The sequence below is a fragment of the Prionailurus viverrinus genome, chromosome B1 (assembly GCF_022837055.1).
Source record: "Prionailurus viverrinus isolate Anna chromosome B1, UM_Priviv_1.0, whole genome shotgun sequence".
NCBI classification, from domain to species: domain Eukaryota; kingdom Metazoa; phylum Chordata; class Mammalia; order Carnivora; family Felidae; genus Prionailurus; species Prionailurus viverrinus.
In genome coordinates, this window is record NC_062564.1 from 146,658,536 (window position 1) to 146,681,350 (window position 22,815).

General features: G+C 38.4%; 2 protein-coding genes across 3 annotated transcripts in view; one reads left to right on the forward strand and one right to left on the reverse strand.

Moving 5' to 3' along the window:
• The window catches only part of RASSF6 (Ras association domain family member 6), a 49,218-nt gene extending 40,688 nt beyond the window's left edge, over positions 1–8,530 (forward strand). For both annotated transcript variants that reach the window (XM_047857268.1, XM_047857269.1), the window contains 5 exons: positions 1,686–1,787; positions 2,131–2,182; positions 7,322–7,440; positions 7,542–7,639; positions 7,745–8,530. In XM_047857268.1, coding sequence (XP_047713224.1) covers positions 1,686–1,787; positions 2,131–2,182; positions 7,322–7,440; positions 7,542–7,639; positions 7,745–7,820 — 447 coding nt within the window. In that variant the 3' untranslated portion in view covers positions 7,821–8,530. The remainder of the gene's footprint in view (positions 1–1,685; positions 1,788–2,130; positions 2,183–7,321; positions 7,441–7,541; positions 7,640–7,744) is intronic.
• Positions 8,531–15,631: 7,101 nt separating this feature from the next.
• LOC125164498 (alpha-fetoprotein-like) overlaps positions 15,632–22,815 on the reverse strand; it is a 49,409-nt gene continuing 42,225 nt past the window's right edge. Inside the window, exons 13-14 of the mRNA XM_047857267.1 lie at positions 22,517–22,649; positions 15,632–15,679 (exon numbers count right to left, since the gene is read on the reverse strand). Coding sequence (XP_047713223.1) covers positions 15,632–15,679; positions 22,517–22,649 — 181 coding nt within the window. The remainder of the gene's footprint in view (positions 15,680–22,516; positions 22,650–22,815) is intronic.

The window sequence follows — 22,815 nt, forward strand, 5'->3', positions numbered from 1 at the left end:
CTCTCTTATTTTACAAATGAAATCCTTGAGGCCTCTTTAGGCCTCAATGTGAAGTGAGTTGACAAAGTTGGAGTTAGAAGACACTATGATCCAGTTCTCCTAAATCCTAATCTAGTGCCGTTGCCAAACTCCATAAAGATTCTTCTTATAAACAACATCAAGCCACATATGTAACATATCCTTGCCTTAGTGCCAGATGAACGTATGGCTCTCCAGGGCTCCACAGAACTCATAAGCACTGGTCTTATATGTCATGGAGTGATTCATCAATGCCTCACAACGTCCATGAACATTGAATTTTCTCATACTTAGCAAGAGTTTATTCCAGACAGCCTCCATATATCTACCTTGAAAAATTATTTCCATATCCATATTTCTACTCACACAAGTGCTGTGCATATATGCACTTTAATGTTTATTTTGACATTCATTTACTGGTTTCCCAATATAAGGCTCATCTACCTAACATTCCATTGAGCCACCCAGAACCCACCCATCTCCATGTCTGCTGAACCCACCACCCCCCTCTTTTAGAGTCTTGGAACACTATTAATATTACATTTTATTTGTTCTTAGTTATAGTTAATTTATTTTAAATATTTGAACCACATTGAAGAATAGTATGATTATCTAGTGAAAATGTTTTGAACATCCTCAAATGATGTCTTACGTAACTTAATTCTAGAAACAATGTAAAGTTGCTTAAAAGGATGCATAGTATCCAACAACAAAGAAAGCAAACACAAGAAAACAAAACTTTTAAATTGGTGATTTGTGATTTTTCTTTCTTTGCCCATAAGAAGGCCAGTTTCACCAGATGCTCAATATCACTCATCATTGGGGAACTACAAATCAAAACCACATTGAGATACCTCCTCACACTGGTCAGAGTGACTAAAATTAACAACTCAGGAAACAACAGATGCTGGAGAGGATGTGGAGAAACGGGAACCGTCTTGCACTGTTGGTGGCAATGCAACCTGGTGCAGCTGCTCTGGAAAACAGTGCAAAGGTTCCTCAAAAAATTAAAAATAGAACTACCTTACAACCCAACAATAGCACTACTAGGAATTCATCCAAAGGATACAGGAGTGCTGATTCACAGGGGCACATGTACCCCAGTGTTCATAGCAATGCTTTCAACAATAGACAAATTATGGAAAGAGCCCAAACTTCCATTAACTGATGAATGGATAAAGATGCTGTACACACACACACACACACACACACACACACAAACACACAATGGAATACTACTCATCAATCAAAAAGAATGAACTGGAGGATATTATGCTAAGTGAAATAAGTCAGTCAGAAAAAGACAGATATCATATGTTTCACTCTCAATTTGAGAAACTTAGATGGCCATAAAGGGAAGGGAATGAAAAGTAAGTTACAGAGAGGGAGGCAAACCAAAAAGACCCTTAAATACAGAGAACACACTGAGGGTTGGTGGGGGTGAGGGGTGGCCAAGACTACACTGTGTACACTGTGTGTTAGCTAACTTGACAATAAAGTATTAAAATATAATATAATATAATATAATATAATATAATATAATAAATATTGGGCTCCTCAAAAAAGAAGTAGGAGAAGGAGAAGGAGGCCAGTTTCACCATATTGATTCTTGTTAGTTTGATGTAAGTTTCAGAATTTCCATGGCAATATTTTGTTGTTGTTTCTAGACATCAATTTTCACTCCAGCCTTTGGATCAGAAACTAAAGTCAGAATAAATAGTAATATGAGAACTGAAGAAGTAATTGAGCAACTTCTCCAAAAATTTAAGGTAATCTTTATCACTAAATTGAGCTATAACTGTCTTGTATATAAGTTAACTATAGGTACATAAATGTACTCTTCTGAAAAAGACCTATGAACACGTACATCTAAATTAAATGGTTCGTTTCCGAAGAATTCTTTCTTACGAATAACACCTTTTCATAATTGGGCCTTGAGAGATTATATTATTCTCTCAACAGGGAGGAGAAAAGGATTCTTGTCTAAAAGTGTATAACAAAAGTGAGGAAAAATATACAGATTTGGGGTCTGGCTGGCTCAGAAAACATCTGCCAATGACCAATCAATCAAATATGAAAGAACTCATGTCTGCTTTTTTTTTCCATTGACAGATTGAAAATAGTGCCCAGGATTTTGCCCTTTACATTATTTTTGCAACAGGAGGTAAGCGTGATCCCTCTTTTTACATGATTCCAGTATGTTATAGTTTTCTGCCCACAGGGGAGGCCCAAGAGCAGCTAACCCTCTTTCTGTGGAAGAAAGGGAAGGAAGGGAAGAAGAAGAAAAGTGGGGAGGGTATTTTAGAAGGTTATTCATATTGCACAGTTTCAGAGGAAGATAACCTACGAATAAGATATCCTAGAAGAGTTTATAATACAAAGGAGTTTGCTTTTTGGCCAGACATCAAATTACCTGAATGGCAGTCAGTGCCTGGGAGAGTCTATGGAGAGTTCCAAAGAATTGTTACACACTGAAGTCCTTGACTTCTGGACCTCTTTCTTTTTGGCTTTCCCTTCTCCTTCTAGCTCTTACGGCAGTCATCAATGCATACCATTTGCCTCTGATCTTGTTATTACCTCTTTCTTACACAGTGTCTGACACACTGTAGGAGCGTTCTCTCTTCCTCAGTAAAGAAAAATATGCAGAAGTTGGTGGTAGGGAGTAAAAGGTTAGCATTGGGAAGAGGCTCTATGTGGGGTGCTGGGAACAGGATGGAAGAGAGATTAGAGAAAAATCTAAGGCAATAGTGAAATGGTCTTTTTGAAAACTCTTAAGTTGAAAAAAATAATATATTAAATTGTAGAAATATCTCCAGTTAGAGTTTAAGTGTCAGAATGTTTGAGCCAGAAATTGAACAGAATGAAATAATACATTTTGATACCAGGACAACTGTAAGAAAATGGAAGTTGGATCTTCAAACATATACAAAATTAAAGTCTTTATTCATTTAAAGCTTAAATGTAAGAAATATAATATAAAGTGTAAAAATTCTAAGGGTGTGTGTATATATTCATATTCTAATTGTTTAGGAAAAAACTAAAAGGTATAAAATAAAAAGCAGAGACAAGGGCGCCTGGGTGGCTCCGTTGGTTAAGCGTCTGACTTCAGCTCTGGTCATGATCTCACAGCTCATGGGTTCGAGCCCCACATCAGGCTCTGTGCTGACAGCTCAGAGCCTGGAGTCTGCTTCAGATTCTGTGTCTCCCTCTCTCCTCTGACCCTCCCCCACTCACACTCTGTCTGTCTCTCTCTCAAAAATAAATAAAATGTTTAAAAAATTTAAATAAATAAATAAAAAGCAGGGACAGACTTATAAAAATGTAAAAGATAGAAACAGCAAATTACGAAAAATATCAGATAAAAATTTAATACATATAATATCAAATAGTTCTTGCAAAGTGACAACAAAAAGACAACTTAATGAAAATAGAACCCACAATGCAATATTATCTCATATTTATCCGATTGGCGAAATGTTTTTGAAGGATTCTACCTATGTGTGGTGTGGTGAAGGGTAAAAGGGTATTTTCATGCAGTTTTGGTGAAAATATGGCTGTCTACTTTTTTGGAACTCATTCTAACAATATTATTAAAATTTACAGTATAAGTAAGTACCCTTTAACCTGGCAATGCCACTGCTGAGAATCTATTCCACAAAACTAAAAGGACTAGTACCTATAGATTTATGTGCAAGGCTATTTATAATGACAAAAAATTAAAGACAAAGTCACCTATCACAGAAGAATGATTGAATAAGTGGTTATGCAGCCATTAAATGGAATGTGTCAGATTATACCAGTTAAATGGAGGGGATTCCATAATATATATTACATGAAAGATGCAACATGACTAAAAATGTATATCATATGATCCCATTTTTCTAGAGGAATTACAAACCCCTATTTAAATATAGGGGTATATATGATCATATGATCAGGAAGAAAGGTATGAAATGATAAATAGGAAGTCACTGATACCACTTACCCCGTTAGGGGGTCAGGACAATGCAGGAAAGAGGATGGAAGGAGGAGGAGCACAGAAGGAAAAACAAAAACAACAAGTACATCATTTTTTTAAAGTATGTCTGCGATAAAAACAGCAAGTATGACATGACCACCTGTACGTATTGTGTGTTTGTGTGTGTGCATAAAGAGATATACGAACGGTTGGCCACACAGAGGGTAAGGCTGATTGTCTCAGGGTTCTGGGATTCCAGGTGACTTTTACTTTCTGCCTTTTACTTTTCCCCATAGTTTCAATTACAGTAGCATACGTGGTTTTTTAAGACTTTACTGGGGAAGGGGCACCCAGGTGGCTCAGTCAGTTAAGTGTCCCTCCGACTCCTGCTCAGGTCTTGATCTAGCGGTTTTTGAGTTTGAGCCCCACGTCGCACTCCCTCTGACACGTTGGAGCCTGCTTCGGATTATGTGTCTCCCTCTCCCCACCCCCTCCCCACTTGCTCTCTGTCTGTCTCTCTCTCTCAAAAATAAAACATCAAAAAAAATTTTTTTAAACTTTATTGAGGAATAATTGGGAATAATTGACAAATATAATTGCTATATTGAAAGTACAATGTGATGATCTGATACACATATACATTGTGGGATGATTACCAAGATCAAGATAATTAACATATCCTCACATCACATAATTAAGGCTTTTTGGGTATGTGTGAGAATGCTTACGATCTACTCTCAGCAACTATCAAATGTACAATACCATACTATTAACTCTGGTCATCAAGCTGGAGATTAAATCCTCAGAACTTATTTATATAATAACTGAAAATTTGTACATATATCCCCCTCGTTTCTCTCCCTGATAGCATGAATTATTTTTATAATTAGAAAAAAAATGTTTATTTTCACCACAGAACTGTAGTTCTTTAAAACTTTATCTGTGAAAATCATGTTTTATTTTGTTTTTCATGTCAAAAATGCTTGCACACAAAATCCAGAACAGAAGATAACCCTAAGTAGCACCTTTTAGGGATCAGGAACAGAGAAAAGAATGGAACCTATAGCACCTATTTAGGTATTAATCTGGAAAATAAAGGCAGGTGCATTTTAACACCTCGTATCTACTAAGCCCAGGATCTATAACAGTGTTTTTCAAAGTCTAGTGCACTTCAGGATTACCTGAGAAGTTCATTTAAAATACAGATTCCTAAACCCCTCCAGATCTAGGAACAGTCTGGGAATATGTATTTCTTAATAATTATCCCAGAAGCAAATTCATGAAGCAAGAAACCTTGCTCTGGAATATTAAGAACGCAACAAACAGAGGAGGCAGTTATACCACATGTAGAGGTCAGAAGAGGATTCTAGTATGTTATTAAGATGAGCTAGGGGTGCCTGGGTGGCGCAGTCGGTTAAGTGTCCGACTTCAGCCAGGTCACGATCTCGCGGTCCGTGAGTTCGAGCCCCGCGTCGGGCTCTGGGCTGATGGCTCAGAGCCTGGAGCCTGTTTCTGATTCTGTGTCTCCCTCTCTCTCTGCCCCTCGCCCGTTCATGCTCTGTCTCTCTCTGTCCCCCCCCCCAAAAAAAAATAAATAAACGTTGAAAAAAAAAATTAAAAAAAAAAAAAAAAAAGATGAGCTAAATTACCGGGGCTGTAGCCTTGCCTCAGAAATGCAGAGGAATTAAAACAATGAATTCTGACTCTGTGGAAACAAGAACGGATAACATTACTGACTTTTTCCTGGGGTAAGTCCCACCCAGGAGATGAGCACAGTTCTGATTCTTGAAACTTTTAAGTGCCTGACATAATTGATTTCCTAGATGACAGTGTAGAAAGGACTAACTGGTCTACCCATTTCCCTTTTCAGTCTCTTTCAACATAGCAGACAGATTGTTCTTTTTTTTCCTTATAATTTATTGTCAAATTGGCTTAAATACAACACCCAGTGCTCATCCCAACAAGTGCCTCCATGCCCATCACCCATTTTCCCCTCTCCCCCACCCAGACAGATTGTTAACAATAGAAGTCAGACAATGTCATATCACTTCTCATCCTCCAGGGGTCTCCCTTCCCGCAATAAAGCCAGAGTCTTTATGCTGGTCCCAGTACGTGTTCACTTCAACATTTAATATTCCTTTCCTCATCTTTATGTTAGCTTCCCTGGTCCCTTGCTGCTCTTTGATAGCATTAGGCATGCACTGACCTGTAGGATGCTCTACTTATCTACTTACTGTGTTTGGAACACACCTCCCCGAGAGCTCCATGGTTCCATACCACATCTGCTTCTGGTTGTTTTCAAATGTTACATCTTCAGTGAAGCCTTTCTCAGCCACCCTACCAATAATTGCATACTTGTCCCCTGTACACACCTATTTACACAGACCCATACGTTCTATCCCTCTCCTTGCTTTATTTTTCTTCTGAGTACTTATCACTAATATGTTTTATTGGTGTATCCTCCTTGTTGTCTGTGTCCTCCACTAGAACGTAAGTTTCGTAAGTGGATTTTACTCTGCTGTGTTTTAGAAGGTGCCCAGCACAGAGAACAATGCCTGACACATAGTAGGAACTCAAAAAATATTTGAGAAAGGAGGAAAGGAGATGAATGTAAGGACACAGTGTTCTGTTCGTGCTTCATTCTGATAAAAATGAAATGACAGATGTGAAATTATTTTGACAGAAAGTTGGAAGTGCTTTTGTGAGTGGGAGTATTTATAACTTTTGGAAATTTGAAATTCTTGGAATATACCAAATTGGAAGTTATTTCCTTTCTCATTTCATTATCATGGCATGGATGAAGCCCACAGATGAATGAAATAATAAAAACACTGACCTGTGATGTGAAAGACATTCTCAACATGTTTTTAAGGAAGATCCAAGGATTTGATTGAGATGAGAAACAAAGGAATAATTGAGGATAATTATAAAGTTTTGGACCTAAACAACTGGAAAGATGGAAATACATTAACTGAACTAGGAAAGAATTAATAAATATTTGCTGAATGAATGAATGACAAATGATGAAGAATTTTTAGGTGTGTCGCTTGGTAAAAGCATAAATGGCACTGGAGATGTGTCTGAACATCCAAGCTAAAGGCAAGATTGAATTATCTGAGATATAAATCAAACCTTAAGATCTAGCAAGACAAAGAAGTTCTCTTTGGGTTCTTTTAAAGGTTTTACTTTTAATTTACTCCTTTGAATGAGTGCCTCCTGTTGTATGTTCTTCTTAGGTCTTCTCCCAGCGTGAGCTAAAGAAACAAAATGAGTGGGCAACTTGCCTTTCTTCTTTTTCTCTACGATGGACTGCTAACTATAGTTGATTCCTGTTTTCATTTGTAGAGCGGAGGCGGCTAAAGAAGACAGATGTCCCGCTACTGCATAGGCTCGTGCAGGGACCTTCCAAAGAGAATGCTCGCATTTTCCTCATGGATAAAGATGAAAAAGAAATTAGCAGTGATGTATGGATACTGTCACACTGAATCTCTCTTTGCTTCCTCCTGACCCAGCACCTCTCACAGAATCTGCATTCTTTTTTGTTTTGTTTTGTTTCCCTTTTCAGGTGGCTCAGTACATTAACTTTCATTTCCCTCTCCTGGAATCCATCCTTCAAAGATTAAATGAAGAAGAGAAAAGAGAGATTCAAAGAACAATAACAAAGTAAGTTGGGAATATGTATGTATGCTGGGTGCCTATTCCTATAAGAGGTTCAGCGCACAAATTGTGTTCAATTTTTAATACCCTTTTTCTCCTTCTCCTTTTCAGATTCAGTACAGAAAAGGCTATTATAATGAAATGTCTCCAAAGTAAACAGGTAGTAAAAACTGAGACAACCGTTTAGCAGACCAGGCTGTAATTGCTGAAACTCTGAAACACTTCAGCAAAATTAGAGGGATATTACTATTTGATGAATGCACAAATTCCATACTTGCATTCATACAAATGTCTGTGAACTTGAATCTGTGGAAAATTGAATGTTGAAAAAGCTTGTCTCTCTTTGAAGTGATGAGTTGACCTAGGCTTCACAGTTGCACTGAAAGGAGCTGGAATTTGTTTCAGGCTGAAACAAGCTTGGATACTGTGTATCCAAAATACTTTCTTATAGTAAAACACTCCATGAACTTGAATCTAAATGATGTCTTCAGATATCATGTAGGGTAAACTTCTTTCAGCTTGAACTGTCAAGAGAATTAAAAAATCATCAACGGATTCTCAGAACTGATTCAGGAGTAAAAGCTGCCAGCTCTTGAAATAAAAAGGAAGCACACTCTTACCCTACAAAGGAGTCTGATAGTGAGTGATGGTGTTTCTCAGCTCCGTGCAAACTCTAGCTTCTTCATGAAACCCAGGGCTGTCTCTATGTGGTTGGTGGCTTTCGGCTATTTGTAACATCAGAGCTATCTGTCCTTTGGGATAGAAAAAATGGTTGGATTTCTGTTAAGAAATCCAAATTGCAATTTTCTCAACCCGAACCCTTCTTTTTTTTTTTTTTCTGTTCTTCTCATGACTTTCAAAAAGTATTTTTAAGCAATTTTTTTTTTTTTTTTTTTTTAGAGAGAGAGAGAAAGTAGGGGGGAGGGGCAGAGGGAGAGGGAGAAAGAGAATCTCAAGCAGACTCCACAGTCAGCACAAAGCCTGGTGTGGGCCTCCAGCTCATGACCCTGAGATCATGATCTGAGCCAAAATCAAGAGTCGGACACTTAACTGACTGAGCCACCTAGGTGCCCTGAGTTCTTAAGCATTTTTAAAAAGTCAGTTAAACTGGTTTTCATTATTTTTCCAAACAAGTATACCACAGAGACTTAATACGTTTAATGGGCTAGGACAAGAGTTGATCCACAATAACCATTTGTTGCCAGATGAAAACAAAGGATAACACAACTGTTGTAGCAAAAAATAGGCAGGGAATCTGGAGCTCTGCTCTTTTTCTCCAAGACAACTCATCCCACAACTCCCAAGATACTTAAAAGTCTGCTAAAACTGACTTGAAGAAAGGGGGGACAAAAAACTGGTAATGCCACAAGTATCATCTATGATTTTATTTGTGAACTCTATGTTAAAATGGAATTTTATGCAACATTGGTCCATTCCCTAAACCACTTTCATTCACATTCCTCACAGGCATTGTGTTACCTGGTTTGATTACATTACATGTACTAAGGGAAAAGGTTGTATGTAACAAGCCCAAGTTCGAAGACTATCAAAATTAAAATACGAAACATTTTTAGACAAAGCTATTACTTCCTAGTGTCACCAAAACCGAAACCTAAACTCAATGAAGGTAAAAGTGTGCTGTGACCTTTGAGTCCTAGGAAATCTTTTATTGAGGAAAACAGAGGCTTGCATCATTATCTTTCCAGCTATCAGTTAATAAGAAATTATGTTCTCAGGGTGCCTGGGTGACTCAGTCGACTGGGCATCTGACTCTTGGTTTCAGCTCAGGTCATGATCTCACGGTTCATGAGTTCAGACCCTGCGTCAGGCTCTGTGCTGGTAGCACAGAGCCTGCTTGGGATCCTCTCTCTCTCCCTCTCTCTCTGTCCCTCTCCTGCTCACATACCCTGTCTCTCTCAAAGTAAATAAATAAACTTAAAAAAAAAGAAAAATATCTCATCTTCCTAAAGTAGGGCAAAAGAAATTGTTAAAATTCAGAAAAAGGTCTCATCTTGCTTAAAGTAGGGCAAATGAAATTGTTAAAATTCAGTATACTTATAAAAATTTAAATCAGTGTCAAGTACCTGTCCTAAATGACAAAAGATTAATCATCAATATATTGAAAGTCTACAAGATCTGTAAGAAAAATTCCAAGGCATGGATAGAAAAAAAGAAAAAAGACATGAAACGTAAAATCACAGTAGAAATACAAAGAGCTACTAGGTGTGTTGTGAGAGGAGAGTTGTATCTTAATGGTGATCAACTGTATCCAGTAAGGAGACAGAAACACAGTAATTTAAGCAGGAGAAGTTTAATATAAAGAATTAAGCTGTGGGGCGTCTGGGTCGCTCAGTGGGTTAACCGTCTGGCTCTTGATTTTGGCTCAGGTCATGATCTCATGGTATGTGAGATCGAGGCCCACCATCAGTGCTGAGCCTGCCTGGAATTCTCTGCCCCGCCCCCACGTCTCTTTCTCTCTCAAAATAAATAAATGGACTTTTTTTTTTCTTTAATTAAGCTGTGATGATAGGAGAATAACTGTAAAGCAGAAGTGTGCGTGCCAAGATTGGGAGCTATAGGGGCCTCTTTTGCAGGAACCCAGTACAATTCTGTGCATCAGTTGGGCTGCAGTATCTTTGAAGCTGTGTGGGACAGAGGCTGGTCAGGTAGCTTACTAGATGGCCACCCCCGGGGGCCCTCTCTGTGAGCAGGCACTGAATCCAGGGGGGTGGTGTGGAGAGCAGCGATTTGTGTTCAGGTACAGATGTGCACTCAGCTCCAGGCTGTGCCACCGCAAACCAAATCGAAAGATGGAGGAGTTGGGGGAACAAACGGTAAAGGAAGCTGCACCCTACAGGCAAACTGCCCTGGAGAAAGCACTCTGGGCAAAGCAGTGGAGGAAAAAAGTGGGCTTCCCCAAAGCCTTGTCAGTCAGCCCTGGGAATCTGGAAAGACCAAATTTCCCGCTACAATGCTTCTTCAGCGCCCTCTACCGACGAAGCAGGACATCATGCACAATGCAAACGAAACACACTTAAAGGGTCCATATCCATTTTCACAGAACCAAGAGCTAAGAACAAATTTGGAGGGGAGAGTCAATAAAATAATTCTAAAGGGTCCATATCCATTTTCAAAGAACCAACAGCTAAGGATGAATTTGGAGCACAGAGTCAACAAAATAACTCGGATGTCATCAAAACATAAAGTTAAGAAAAGCAAAATGCACTTTTTGGTCTATTGGCAAAGATTAAGAAATGAGATTAAATACTCAGCAAATCACAGTCAGATGGCCACTGAGACTACTGGTGGAAATACAAGTGGATATAACTTTTCTTGAAAGCAGTTCAGCAGGAAGTTCATCCTATAATTCAGCTTAGAGGATCCTATATTGAAATAATCAGTCATACAAAGCCATTGTGCAAAGATACGTATTATATTGCTATTGTGATAAAAAAATTAAATAGCCTAAAATTTCACACTTATGGAAAAAAAACAGAAGGAAAAAAACATTTACCCACAGAATATTATGCAGCTATTAGAATTATGTTTCCAAATAAATTGTAATTATGGAAGAAATTCTTCTTACATATCTGATATCTAAATAAGGATATGCATACAAATATTCAAAATATCTATTATGCATAAAATATGTTTGTGTGTGTGTACACTAATATTTGTACCTACACACAAACCAAAAACACATTAGATGTGGTTATATCTGAATTGTAGAATTATGGGTGAATCATTTCTTATTTTTCTATGCTTATTAAATAGCCTATAATAAACATGTGGTACTTTTTGAATTAGGGCATAGATAAGTTATGATTAGAAAGTTACCAACAAGAAGTAGCAAGTACATGCAAGCACAGAGTCCTACCAGATGCAGAAAAATAAAATTATTTAATAAGACATTAACTTCGCTTCTGTGGTAGTTTTAAAATATATTCATAAAGTCTTTGATATTCCTCCTTTCAAGAGGTGGGGCCTAATCCTTCCCACCTTGCAAATGGACTGGACCTAGTGACTCAATCCTGATGAGCAGAGGACAGCAGAAGTGACAGTGTGCGATTTGGGCAACTAGGTCATATAACGCTGTGGCGTCCTTCTCGCTCATTCTCCTGGGTCACTGGCTCTGGGGGAAGCCGACTACCATGGCGAGAGCAACCCCAGAGAAAGATTTGCATCGTGGGAACAGAGACCTTTGCCAGAGCCAGCAACAATTGAGGACTCCTGTCCACAGCCCACAGATGAGTGGGCCATGGGCTGGTCCCGGTCAAGCCTTCAGATGACACAGCCCTAACAGTTTGACTACAGCCTCCTGAGACACCCTGAGCCAGAAAACCCAGCTAACCCACTCCTGGATTCCTGATCTTTGGAAAATGTATGAGAAAATAAATGGTTGTTGTAGTATGCCAAATTTTAGGATAATTTGTTACATGGCAATACAATTTCAGAGAGAAAAATCCGTTCGGAGGCATCTTTGCATAATACAAGAGTATAAACTTTTGTCATAAAACTCTTTATCCTTGCTTCAGGTGGCTCAGGTTTTTTATTACCAGTTGCATATTAGTTCAAATTCAACCCTAGTAATGTTATACTTATTAATGGTAGAGGACCTGTTACATTCATCTTTGTATACTTGGCTGAATTTAATGCTGTGTTTTGTATATAGGATGTGCTTAATAAAAATCAATTGAATAAAAGACTTAATGAATTAGTGAATCAGTGAATAAAAGAATGTGCAAATGAGTTATGTGAAATGTTTTTCTAAAAGCTCCTGTATATATGCATCCTTTTCACAAATCGGACCCAGTAGCTAAAGGAATATAGAATCTTTTCTGTCTGGTTTTCTCTGATTTGGTGGTATATTTTACTATCTCTTGGCTATATGAAATGTTCAGTTAGGCAGTGTTGCTATGGAATTTTGCTTAGGGCCGTTCACATTGGTTTCAGGAACTGAACGGGGAAGAAGTCCATTTTCAAGGCAGTCTATGAGGACAAGATGGCAGGTGTAACTGTCATGTTGCTGTATCTACACGGGAAAGGAAAGAAAGGAATAGGATGCATTAGAACAAAACCCTTCAAAGGCATCCATTTGTCCTTTTTTCTTCTTTTCTTTTTTCTTTTTCTTCTTTTTTTTCTTTCTCTTTTTTCTTTTCTTTTTCATTTGTCTTCTAAATAATAATAGTTAACACCTATTAGATTGATTGAGCCCTTTGAAATTGTCAATATTTAACCTACCAAACTGGCAATTTCACATCATTCAAATTAATAGCACTTACCATTTGTCAAGTACTGTTTCAAGCTTTACCTATATTAGCTGATTTAGTGTTTATTATAGTCCCACAAAGAAGCTACCCTTTCAACCCAATTTTATAGATGAGGAAGGCCATGGAGAGGTTAGGAGATTTGCTAAGGTCTTTAGAAAAACTGGGTAGGATTTGAACCACACTCCGGAATCCACACTCTCAACCCCCATAATCTATGGCTTCACCCTAAACTACACTCTGTCTGTCTGGCATTCTTATTTGTCCTCATCTGTAAAATGGGATAGTAGCACCGACTTCACTGGATGGTTGTGGGAGTTATAGGAATAATACATGTCAAGGCTGGCACCTTACACATTTAAAATGTGATAAACCTTAACTGTTGTTAAAATGAAACTACAGTATGTCCCCACCCACCCTTATATCCCTATCTTCCACTGGATCGCACTGCCCACAACTACTTAATTTTTGTCTTACAACAGACCAAACTGAATCACTCACCATACCCCTAAACACCTCACATCCCACCACTTCTCTATCTGTTCAAACCCTGCCTAATTTCTAGTCATTGGGCAGGGTCACTTCTTCCATGATTTTTCCTGGTCTCTGTGACAGTTTGTGAACTCAAACTCTTGTGAATCACATTATCAGCTCTGCTCTTGTGACACTGGAAATTTGAAATCTGCCCTTTGTTATAATTCCTTATGTGTTTGTCTCTTGTATAAATGCATTAGTTATCTGGTCTTAAATTCATATTCTTCTCTATAGCACCTAGCCGTGTATTAAACACAATAGGAACTTGCAAACATTTTTTCACATCTAATTTGCTAATGTATATAAACATGTTGAAATCACTGGAGTGAGGTAAAACTATTTAAAATCAAGGTGAGATGCAATATAATGAGATTTTTTTTCTCTAATCAGAATAACTCACTTATTTAGTAAGCACTACACTATTACTGCTTATTTTTTATTAAACACAAAAAAAATCTGGAAAAATAAACATAAGTCCAAATGATAAGTTCATTATGTCATTGATCCTAGGATTGCTGGGGAAAAGACTACCATACAAATCATCACCGAAAGCTCAAGTTAATAAACATCAGGGCCCCTGCATTCCAATGTCAGCCTCACATACCTAGGGTAAAGATAAAAGGTGGAAGGATGAGAAAAATGGGCCAAGGGGGTCAGAACTCAATTTCAAAGTTTAAAGAAAGAAATGAGCACACATAGAAAAAGGAATTGACAAATATATATTAAAGAGATGAGAGAAAGAAAGAGATAGAGAAAAAATAATGAGAAATTGAATGAACCTCTGGGGGATTCTTCCAAGGCTGAGGCGTTGGTGGCAGAATCAATGGTTAAAGGAGACAGAGCGAGTTATTTGGTTCGCTGTTCACAGAAGGAATTAGCCATTCTCTTCTCAACATTGTGCAGAGAAAACTACCACTGTTTGCAATCAGTGCTTCAGGGAGATTACTCTGCTATTGAGTTTTTAGATAATGATGTTCCTTGACATGACAAAAAAGCACGAATGCACTGATTAAGAGCCCAGTTTCTGGAGATGGATGGTCTAGATTTGAAACCTGGTTCCAAACCATCTGTGAATACTTGGGCAAGTTACTTAACCTCTCTGTGCTCATCGTCTTGGTCTGTAGAATGGGAAGGTTACTAATAGTACCTTACTCATTAGCTTATGATGAGGACTAAATGAGTTTTTACAGGTAAAAATTTAGTATCTGGCACCATGCTAGTTATTATTACTGTAGCCAGTGACAATAATAAGCAAGAAGTTACATGTAATTATGTGTCTTTAGGACACCGGCTGTTGCAAAAGCAGACTTATCTGGCACGTAGGAGACAATGTACGGCCAACAGAACCTATTCCCCACCTCAGTTATGACCTTTTGTAGCTTTGCAAGTAACTCAAAGGCTCTTGGCAAACAGAACGTTAAATATTTTCTTGATTTCATCATGTGTTCAATGCCATAGGCACAAGGCAAAGTCCTAGTTAGTTCAAGTCTAACTGATGGTGAAAGAGAGAGAGAGACAAAAAGAAGGAAAAATATGTTTTCGCCAACCTCCCCCAGAAGGTAAACATGAGGAAGATAGGGATTTTGTTCAGTTTTTCATGGTCACCGATGTATCACAAGCTCCTAGGATAGCGCCTCATACACTAGACCCACTAAAAGTCTATTCAATGAATGAATGTTATAAGCAGTTCCAAGTACCCTCCCGGTTCCACACTTTCTCAAAAAAAAAAAAAAAAAAAAAGCCAAAGCAATTCTAAAGTTAACTTATTATAAAGCACATTCCATTCAGTTCATCAATAATCATTTTCAGCAGTGATATGGACAGAAACTTCCAAACTGCAGGCGGGTCTTTTTCACTCTGGAAACCCAGCAGCCAGTTTCTAGCTCAATGTGGCAGCCCATCGCGTCTACCTGAAAAGCCCCTTGATTTCATATTTCTGGTGCTGCTTCTGAGAAGCCGAAAGCTTAGGGGAGAAAGGAAGAGTGTAAGCTGGTTGTATCAGGGTTACGATAAGTAGGTTTCTCTGAGTAGAAAAGGGGAGATTTAGTGTAGCCGCGCTAGTGTTCTTGAGTAACATTGTGAGTAGCTAAGAAATGATTTTGTTGAATCTTATTTTGAATCTCAGACATGGGTTTGATTACTGATGAAAAATAAAAAGCGGATCTCACCAAAGATTCCGCACTGACATTTTCTGGGATCATTTGTGTCCCAAGAGAGACTGGCACTTTTCAATCAGTTTGGACCCCTAGAAAAGAAAGCAAATAAGTACATCGGTAAAGAAAGAGAAAAACAGAACAAAAGAAGACACCCGAACATTTATGATCCCCAAACAAAAATCTTTAAGACTTACCTGTTATATGCCTGTTGAGGGGGCTCTTAAGTGCTCACTGCTCAAGATCTTAGAATTTCTCACAGCCTACTCCCTTAGCTTAAGCTCTTACTTAACTGCAATGCCTCTCTCACTCTGAGGACCCCAGATTTGGATTTAAAAAAAAACAACTGGGGCGCCTGGGTGGCGCAGTCGGTTAAGCGTCCGACTTCAGCCAGGTCACGATCTCGCGGTCTGGGAGTTCGAGCCCTGCGTCAGGCTCTGGGCTGTGGCTCAGAGCCTGGAGCCTGTTTCTGATTCTGTGTCTCCCTCTCTCTCTGCCCCTCCCCCGTTCATGCTCTGTCTCTCTCTGTCCCAAAAATAAATAAACTTTGAAAAAAAAATTTTTTTTTAAATAAAAAAAAAAAAAACTTTGGTTTTTCCTCACAAAACTATGGGACTCTTTTGGCGCAGGGTAAAAACAATCAATATCAGTTTCTCAATGCATTTTAAAACTGCTCTAGGCTAATCCCATGCTAAATCATTATATAATCAGGTATAAGAATTCAAAAGGATCAAAACCACGAACATTGATCCGTGTCCTTACCATCTTCATATACACTGGTATTGACCTCTATTCTAAGTCCAGCAGTTTTCCCCAATTTTTACCTGTGTGCTCTTTATTCAAATGAAAGTCATTCTTGGAAGCCCAGAGAGATAGGTAAAAGTTAAGTGATCTTTAGTGAAGTGGGAATAGGCCCCTAGAATTCCATTGCTAAGATTAGTGCATGAGTGAGTGTGTGTGCGTGTGCACACGCATACATACACACACATGAGCCCGCGCGCCCTAGTGGATAGGTGACCTGAACTCCCCAGAGCTCCTAGCACCCTGTGGGACATGGTTAAAAGTCTATTAATTTAGCCTTTCTTCCTACCCTCAAACAGTACCACATCTAAATTATCTAGAGACTGGAATCTATTTAAGTTTGGTTTTCAAAATAGCTCTGCAGTTTAAGGAATCTTTGTTTCTCTGGGAACCCATGACTTTTTAAATCAATCTTCATGGGACATTCTCCCATAAGCTCAACCTCAAGACCGTCATATTTAATCTTATCCATTTGCTCTGAACCTAATATTAGTGGGTAAGTCCTATTTCTCCATATCCGTCCTTCCTGACTTTATTTATTCCTATTTATTCCATAGTTCCTTGGTAAATTTCTCACTTGTAATGACGACAGATGCAGAGGTGGGGGGAAAACGTTTCTGGTAAAGGTAAGGTAAGGTAGAAGAAAGGAATCTGAAAAACTACTGTAATAATGAGAAATGTCCTACATGAAATAAGGGATGATAACTCAACATCTTGAGGCAAAGCACAAGCAAGATTTAGAAATAGAAAGCATGGACTCATGTTCCATGAGGTGATGGAATGCAGAGAACAGAGAAAAGAAAGAGGAAACATTTTCCTTACACTGACATCAAATTAGTCACTCTGATGTCCTATAATCCTGGACATGTTGGTAGACTGCTAACAGGTCACCCATCCTAAGACTTTGGGATAACCATTACCAGTCAATTTCTCCATATCCTTGTGACATGCATTTCAATCCTTTTTTTTTTTTTTCATTCTAGATACTCTCTGGACATAACAATCAGCCAATATCCTCTTACAATGTGTTTTCTCTCATCTCTTCCAAGACCCCAGTGAAATAATGGTAAAAATGCTTTTAAAAAAGAAGAAAGCCTTGTCGATGCTAAAAAGAAAAAAAAATCAATGTAAGAGATATTGATGAACTGCTAAAGGGGAAGAAAGAGGCCATCAGTATGACACTGACCAAAATATCAAAGTGCAAAAATAGGGGTTAAGAATAATGAAATGATGATATGTCATAGCAGTAAAATACCAGAAAGTCACTAATTTCTGAGTTGCTTTTGGTTTTGGTCTACCGCTCAGCTTGTTTTTGAAACTGTAGCCACCACTATTCTTTCAATAAACTAATATTACTTAGCCAGAATTTGATCCTATTGTTTACACCTAAAGAACCATTGACATACCAGCAAAAATATTGTGCAAATATATGGACAAAATAATATTTTAAAATACAAGAACCCAGTGGCCCCTGGGTGACTCAATCGGTTAAGCTTCTGACTCTTGATTTCAGCTCAGGTCATGATCTCATGTTTTGTGAGATCAAGCCCTGTGTTGGGCTCTGCACTGACAACACAGAGCCTGCTTGGGATTCTCTCTCTCTGCCCTTCCCCAGGCTTTCTCTCTCTCTCTCTCTCTCTCTCTCTCTCTGTCTGTCTCTCTCAAAATAAATAAACTTTAAAAAATAATAAAATACAAGGACCCAGAAAGTTTATATATTATTCTGAAATAATACATACATACATATGTACATATGTTAAGAATGTAGCCCAACAAAATGTAAACTAGTCCAAGAAAAAAACAAAAAAATTGTATTTAGAAATAGTCCAATTTACCCAGGATTACACTGAAATGAAACCCTATGTGAATAGCCATGGATAAGTCCAGAAATAACTACATCTGATTGAAAGATTAGCTCAGAGGGCTTTTTGAAATATTCTTTTAAGATGACAGAATATTCTATTAAAAAACTGTCTTATTAAGAACTTAAAACATTCTAGTAATCTGATGAAAGTGCGTGCTTTATTTGCCAACAGAAAAAAAGAAAGGCAATTAGAAACTCTTAAATACAGAAGGATATACAAGAAAATCATAGTCCAAATATGTGAAACTAAATAAAAGTGGCATGATTTTCTGCAGCTGGTAGTGGTAAGAGAAGAGTGTTCATTTAATTTCTACACCTTTTAACAGGGTAAATCATTCAGTTGGTCAATCCATTCATGGTACTGATATAAGTAATATTCAAAGTAAACACACAATTAAATATACTATTGAATCATTTCCAGTTTTTAGCATTAACTTCTGAACAAAGTATATAAACTTTGTATTTAATAAGCAGATACATAAACCCAGACAATGTAGAACAATGGTATAGCTTTAAAAAGTAAACTTGGCAGGAAGTCAAAGGAAGTTTAGACATGTTACTTATGTTTGGGAGAATCATTAGCTGCTGACTGGAACTGAAGGGCCAAGAAATAGAAGCAATAAAAGAACTAAAAATACTTTTAAATAAATTAAGAAAGAGTCTCCGGATAGGGTTCTTGAAGTCAGCAGAAGCACACCATATTCATTATGTGATGTGAATATTTTGAATATTTTAGGAAACTATTAAGGTGATGATGGGAATCACTAGGAAAACTAGAAGAAATAACTCAAAATTGGGAAGGGGAAATGTACCCTGGTGTTCTGTTTGAGCTCTTGTTGTGTTCATGTATTGCTTATATAATTTTCAAAGCTTGTGTAATGTATTATAACAAACTGAACATAGTAACCTGTGACCACCTGCATTGGTAGTTCACCCACGTTGATCCACCTACGTTGGGATTATCACCTTGCTTAACCTGGTCCTTGTTTTTTCTTTGGAAATGCATCCAAGACTACAGTGGCTCTGACAGTAGACCCATCAAGTTGTTGGGTACAGACTACTTACCCAGCAGATCTTTTCCCATGAACTTGTGTTAAGTCGCATCTAAAAGTAGACCTTCGCTTTTTTTCATTGTGAAATTGCATGTATTATTTTCAAAGCATTGTTCCAACCTGCCCACATTTCTGCTAATTCATGTTTGCTTTCTTCTATATTATACTCTGCTGGTTGACAGAGAAATATCTCAGGCTATAATTATCATTCCCCGTTGACCTGGCAGAGAGTATCTGTGAGTAGGGTTTTCTCCTTGAACCTGCTGAGGTCTACAATTTGTGTTATTATTTCATGAAATGTGAGAGATGCCCGTTCTTTGGACAATCCAAATTCACCCTGTATAGCCGAGTTTCTTTTTTTTTTCCTCTTATATATTCGTTTTTCTCTTGTCAACATTCCAACATTGTTGGTTCACCCTTTTTCTCCTTAGAATTTGGCTTCCTTCTCAAACTATGTCTTCCATCTTATCTAAAAATGCTTTGTCCTCCCAACAGCCAGAGCTAGAAAGGCAGTCTTCAAACCTGCTCACCCTCTCTTTTAGCAGGCAGGACAGGTTTACATAATTGACTACTATAATATCAGAAAAGAAAACAAAGAAAATGCCCGTAGGTCCCTGGAGTGGTTAGTCTTTTATAGGTAACTTGGAACAGCCACAGACTGCCAACTGGCTGAGCCTCTGAGCTTCTGGGGTCGTGGTTCCATGGAGGCTCCTGGAGTCTCTAGGCATTATTCCTCTGCCCTATTGTCAAACCTAGACTCCTTTCACAAACACAGAAGCATGGCGATTTGCACAAATTCTTGAGGATAAGATTCTAAAGTAGTTTTATCATCCGTTCCCACATGTTTTGCTAAGCCTGTTTATATACTATAAGGTTATTTTGTAAATATTCCAGTCTTATCTTCATATCTAATATCCACAAATCCTTTCACTTCCTTTTATAAATATGTTATTTTCCAATTGTTTCATTATTTCTGTTACTGTCCTTGGTTCCAACTTCTCACTGAGAATTAGACAATTCAGAAACATGGGGAGGGAATGGGGGAACAGTTTATGATTACCTACTTGCACCTTACTAAAGTGATCCTTAAAGTGGTCCCCAAACCAGCAGCACCAGCAGCACCCAGAACTTGTTAGAAATGCAAATTATCAGACCCCATCCCAGAACTACTGAAATCCGACACCCTGGGGTGGAAAACACTGATTTTGTTTGAGTAAGCTCTGTAAATGATTCTAATGCACACTAAAGTTTCAGACTCACTGCCTTGGAATAATCATACAAGGATCAACTTGACCAAACTTTAGAGATAATGCATAATTACAGATAATAAGCATTTTTATCTGAAGAAGTAATTCTGGCAAATTATAATTAACATGATATATTCTTCAGATAGCTTCTGTTTTCTCCTTTAATTTGGGGGAGAGAAATCCTAAAAGAAAGTAGAGAAGGAAGGGGGAAAGGGGAAGATATTGGGCTTTTCAACCACTAAGTTGAAGATTACTGTTAGGCAAAAAATGTGGGGGAAAGAGCACAGAAATCTTCCTAGCAGGACATTGGTTAAACAGTTTGAGCAAGTAGTATTCTCACTCAGGAGCAAGAATGCCTCAAGAAAATTCCCTTGGGAGTTCCCAGTCTAGGCCCTTCTTCAAAGTGTTGATCTGTGTGGTTATGGAGTTGTCGCTTAGATGGAAACATGTTTTCTGAATGCTTTACAAAAAGTAAAAAGGCTTTAAAATAAATAAATAGAAGGGCGCCTGGGTGGCTTAGTCAATTAAGCGTCCGACTGTGGTTCAGGTCATGATCTCACAGTTCATGGGTTCAAGCCCCGCATCAGTCTCTGCGCTGACAGCCCAGAGCCTGGAGCCTGTCTCAGATTCTGTGTCTGCCTCTCCCCTGCTCGAGCTCTCTTTCTGTCTTTCAAAAATAAAACGTTAAAAAAAAACTAAAATAAATAGATTCTAGCATAGGTGATTACTTTCATTTTTTGTATCAACTAATCTGGGAGTCAGTGAAGTTTTTCTGTGAGCAGCCTGATAGTCAATATTTGAGGGCTTTGCAGTTCACGCAGTCTCTGTCACAGCCACTCAATCCTGCAATTACTTAATTCAGCTCTTATAGACAGAAAGCAGCCATAGACAATATGTAAATAAACGGGCAGGGCTGTGTGTCAATACAACCTTATTAATATAAACAGGAAGTGGAGTCCATTAGCCTGAGAGCTGTAGTTTGCCTGCCCTTGGCTAGACTATAGATATGTGACTTTTAACATAAACACATGTACAGTTTAGTGAATAGGTAGAAAAGAGCCACTGAAGGTAATCAAGGCATTCAGGAAAATTGTTACCCGTGAAAACATTTCCCTCGGCCATCGCTAGACATATCCCCCATCTGAACCATCCACAGCCTGTTTTCACTATAAAGACTGCTTTATTATTATTTTTTTTTAACTACACACTTGCATTCCTTTACTCAGATACTACAATATCTGAGTTTCTGCTCCTTGAATCACGTCCCTGGGAGAGCAGTTTGTCCTAGGTCCCTTCCATGAATTGACATGAATTTTCTGGGCCACAGCCTACCATGATATTCTTAGCAGTTTAAGTCCTATAACTTTACCATCTTAGGAAAAATCATTTACTTGGTAACCATACGCAATTAGATTAGTTACAGAAACTAATGTAGCAGTCAGTTTGGTGAGTAAGCACGAGCACTCTTTTCTGGTCATTTCTCTTTCCTCTCTGTAGTCTTCACCCCTATTCCAATGATCTTCTGGCCACTAAGAAAATGAAACCCTTGTCCCTGATTCCTTAGTTAAGCCCCAATTACATTTGGCAACTATTCCCTATTGTGCCCTCCAGAAATTTCTGGAACAAAACTACAGTTTGCCCATAAGGTCTTCAAACTGTCATTTCTTTAAAATTTCACTCTATTTTTAAGGACACCGTTTCTCTACAATTACCAAAGTCTTCAGTTCATGTTTCTCTCTCCCAACCCCAATCCACCTCCATCTGGTGCCACGACTCTGGTATTCAATTCTGCTGGTTTCCTCAAATAAGCATAAATAGTAACATACCCTGAACCTAAATGTAGTCAATTACACCAATCCGTCTACACTGTGCTTTTCTCCCAATCCGTTCACGTTTGGAATGGAGAAAGTACTTTGTTTAGAACTTCAATAAATCCTAAGAGAATAGACAAGGAAACAGGGATACCTCTCCTCTGAAGCACATTTCACTTTCCTCTGCTTGGCAGCACGTCTCCACCAGGTGAGCGAAATCTGCAATAATTGATTGGAACTGCATCTCCGTTGCCCGTGGTTTCTGCTTCACAAGATTGCTCAGGAGCCTGAATCGGAAATCAGTGGCAAAAATGCAAGTGCTGCCTGAGTTCTAGATGGCCAGCCTGCACACCTGCCCTGCTAACTTAGAGCTGAACACCACCCACGCCTCTTTGTCACTCCCACTCTGAAGTTTATGAAAGGCCTGGGGCCTCTGGGTGGCTCAGTTGGTTA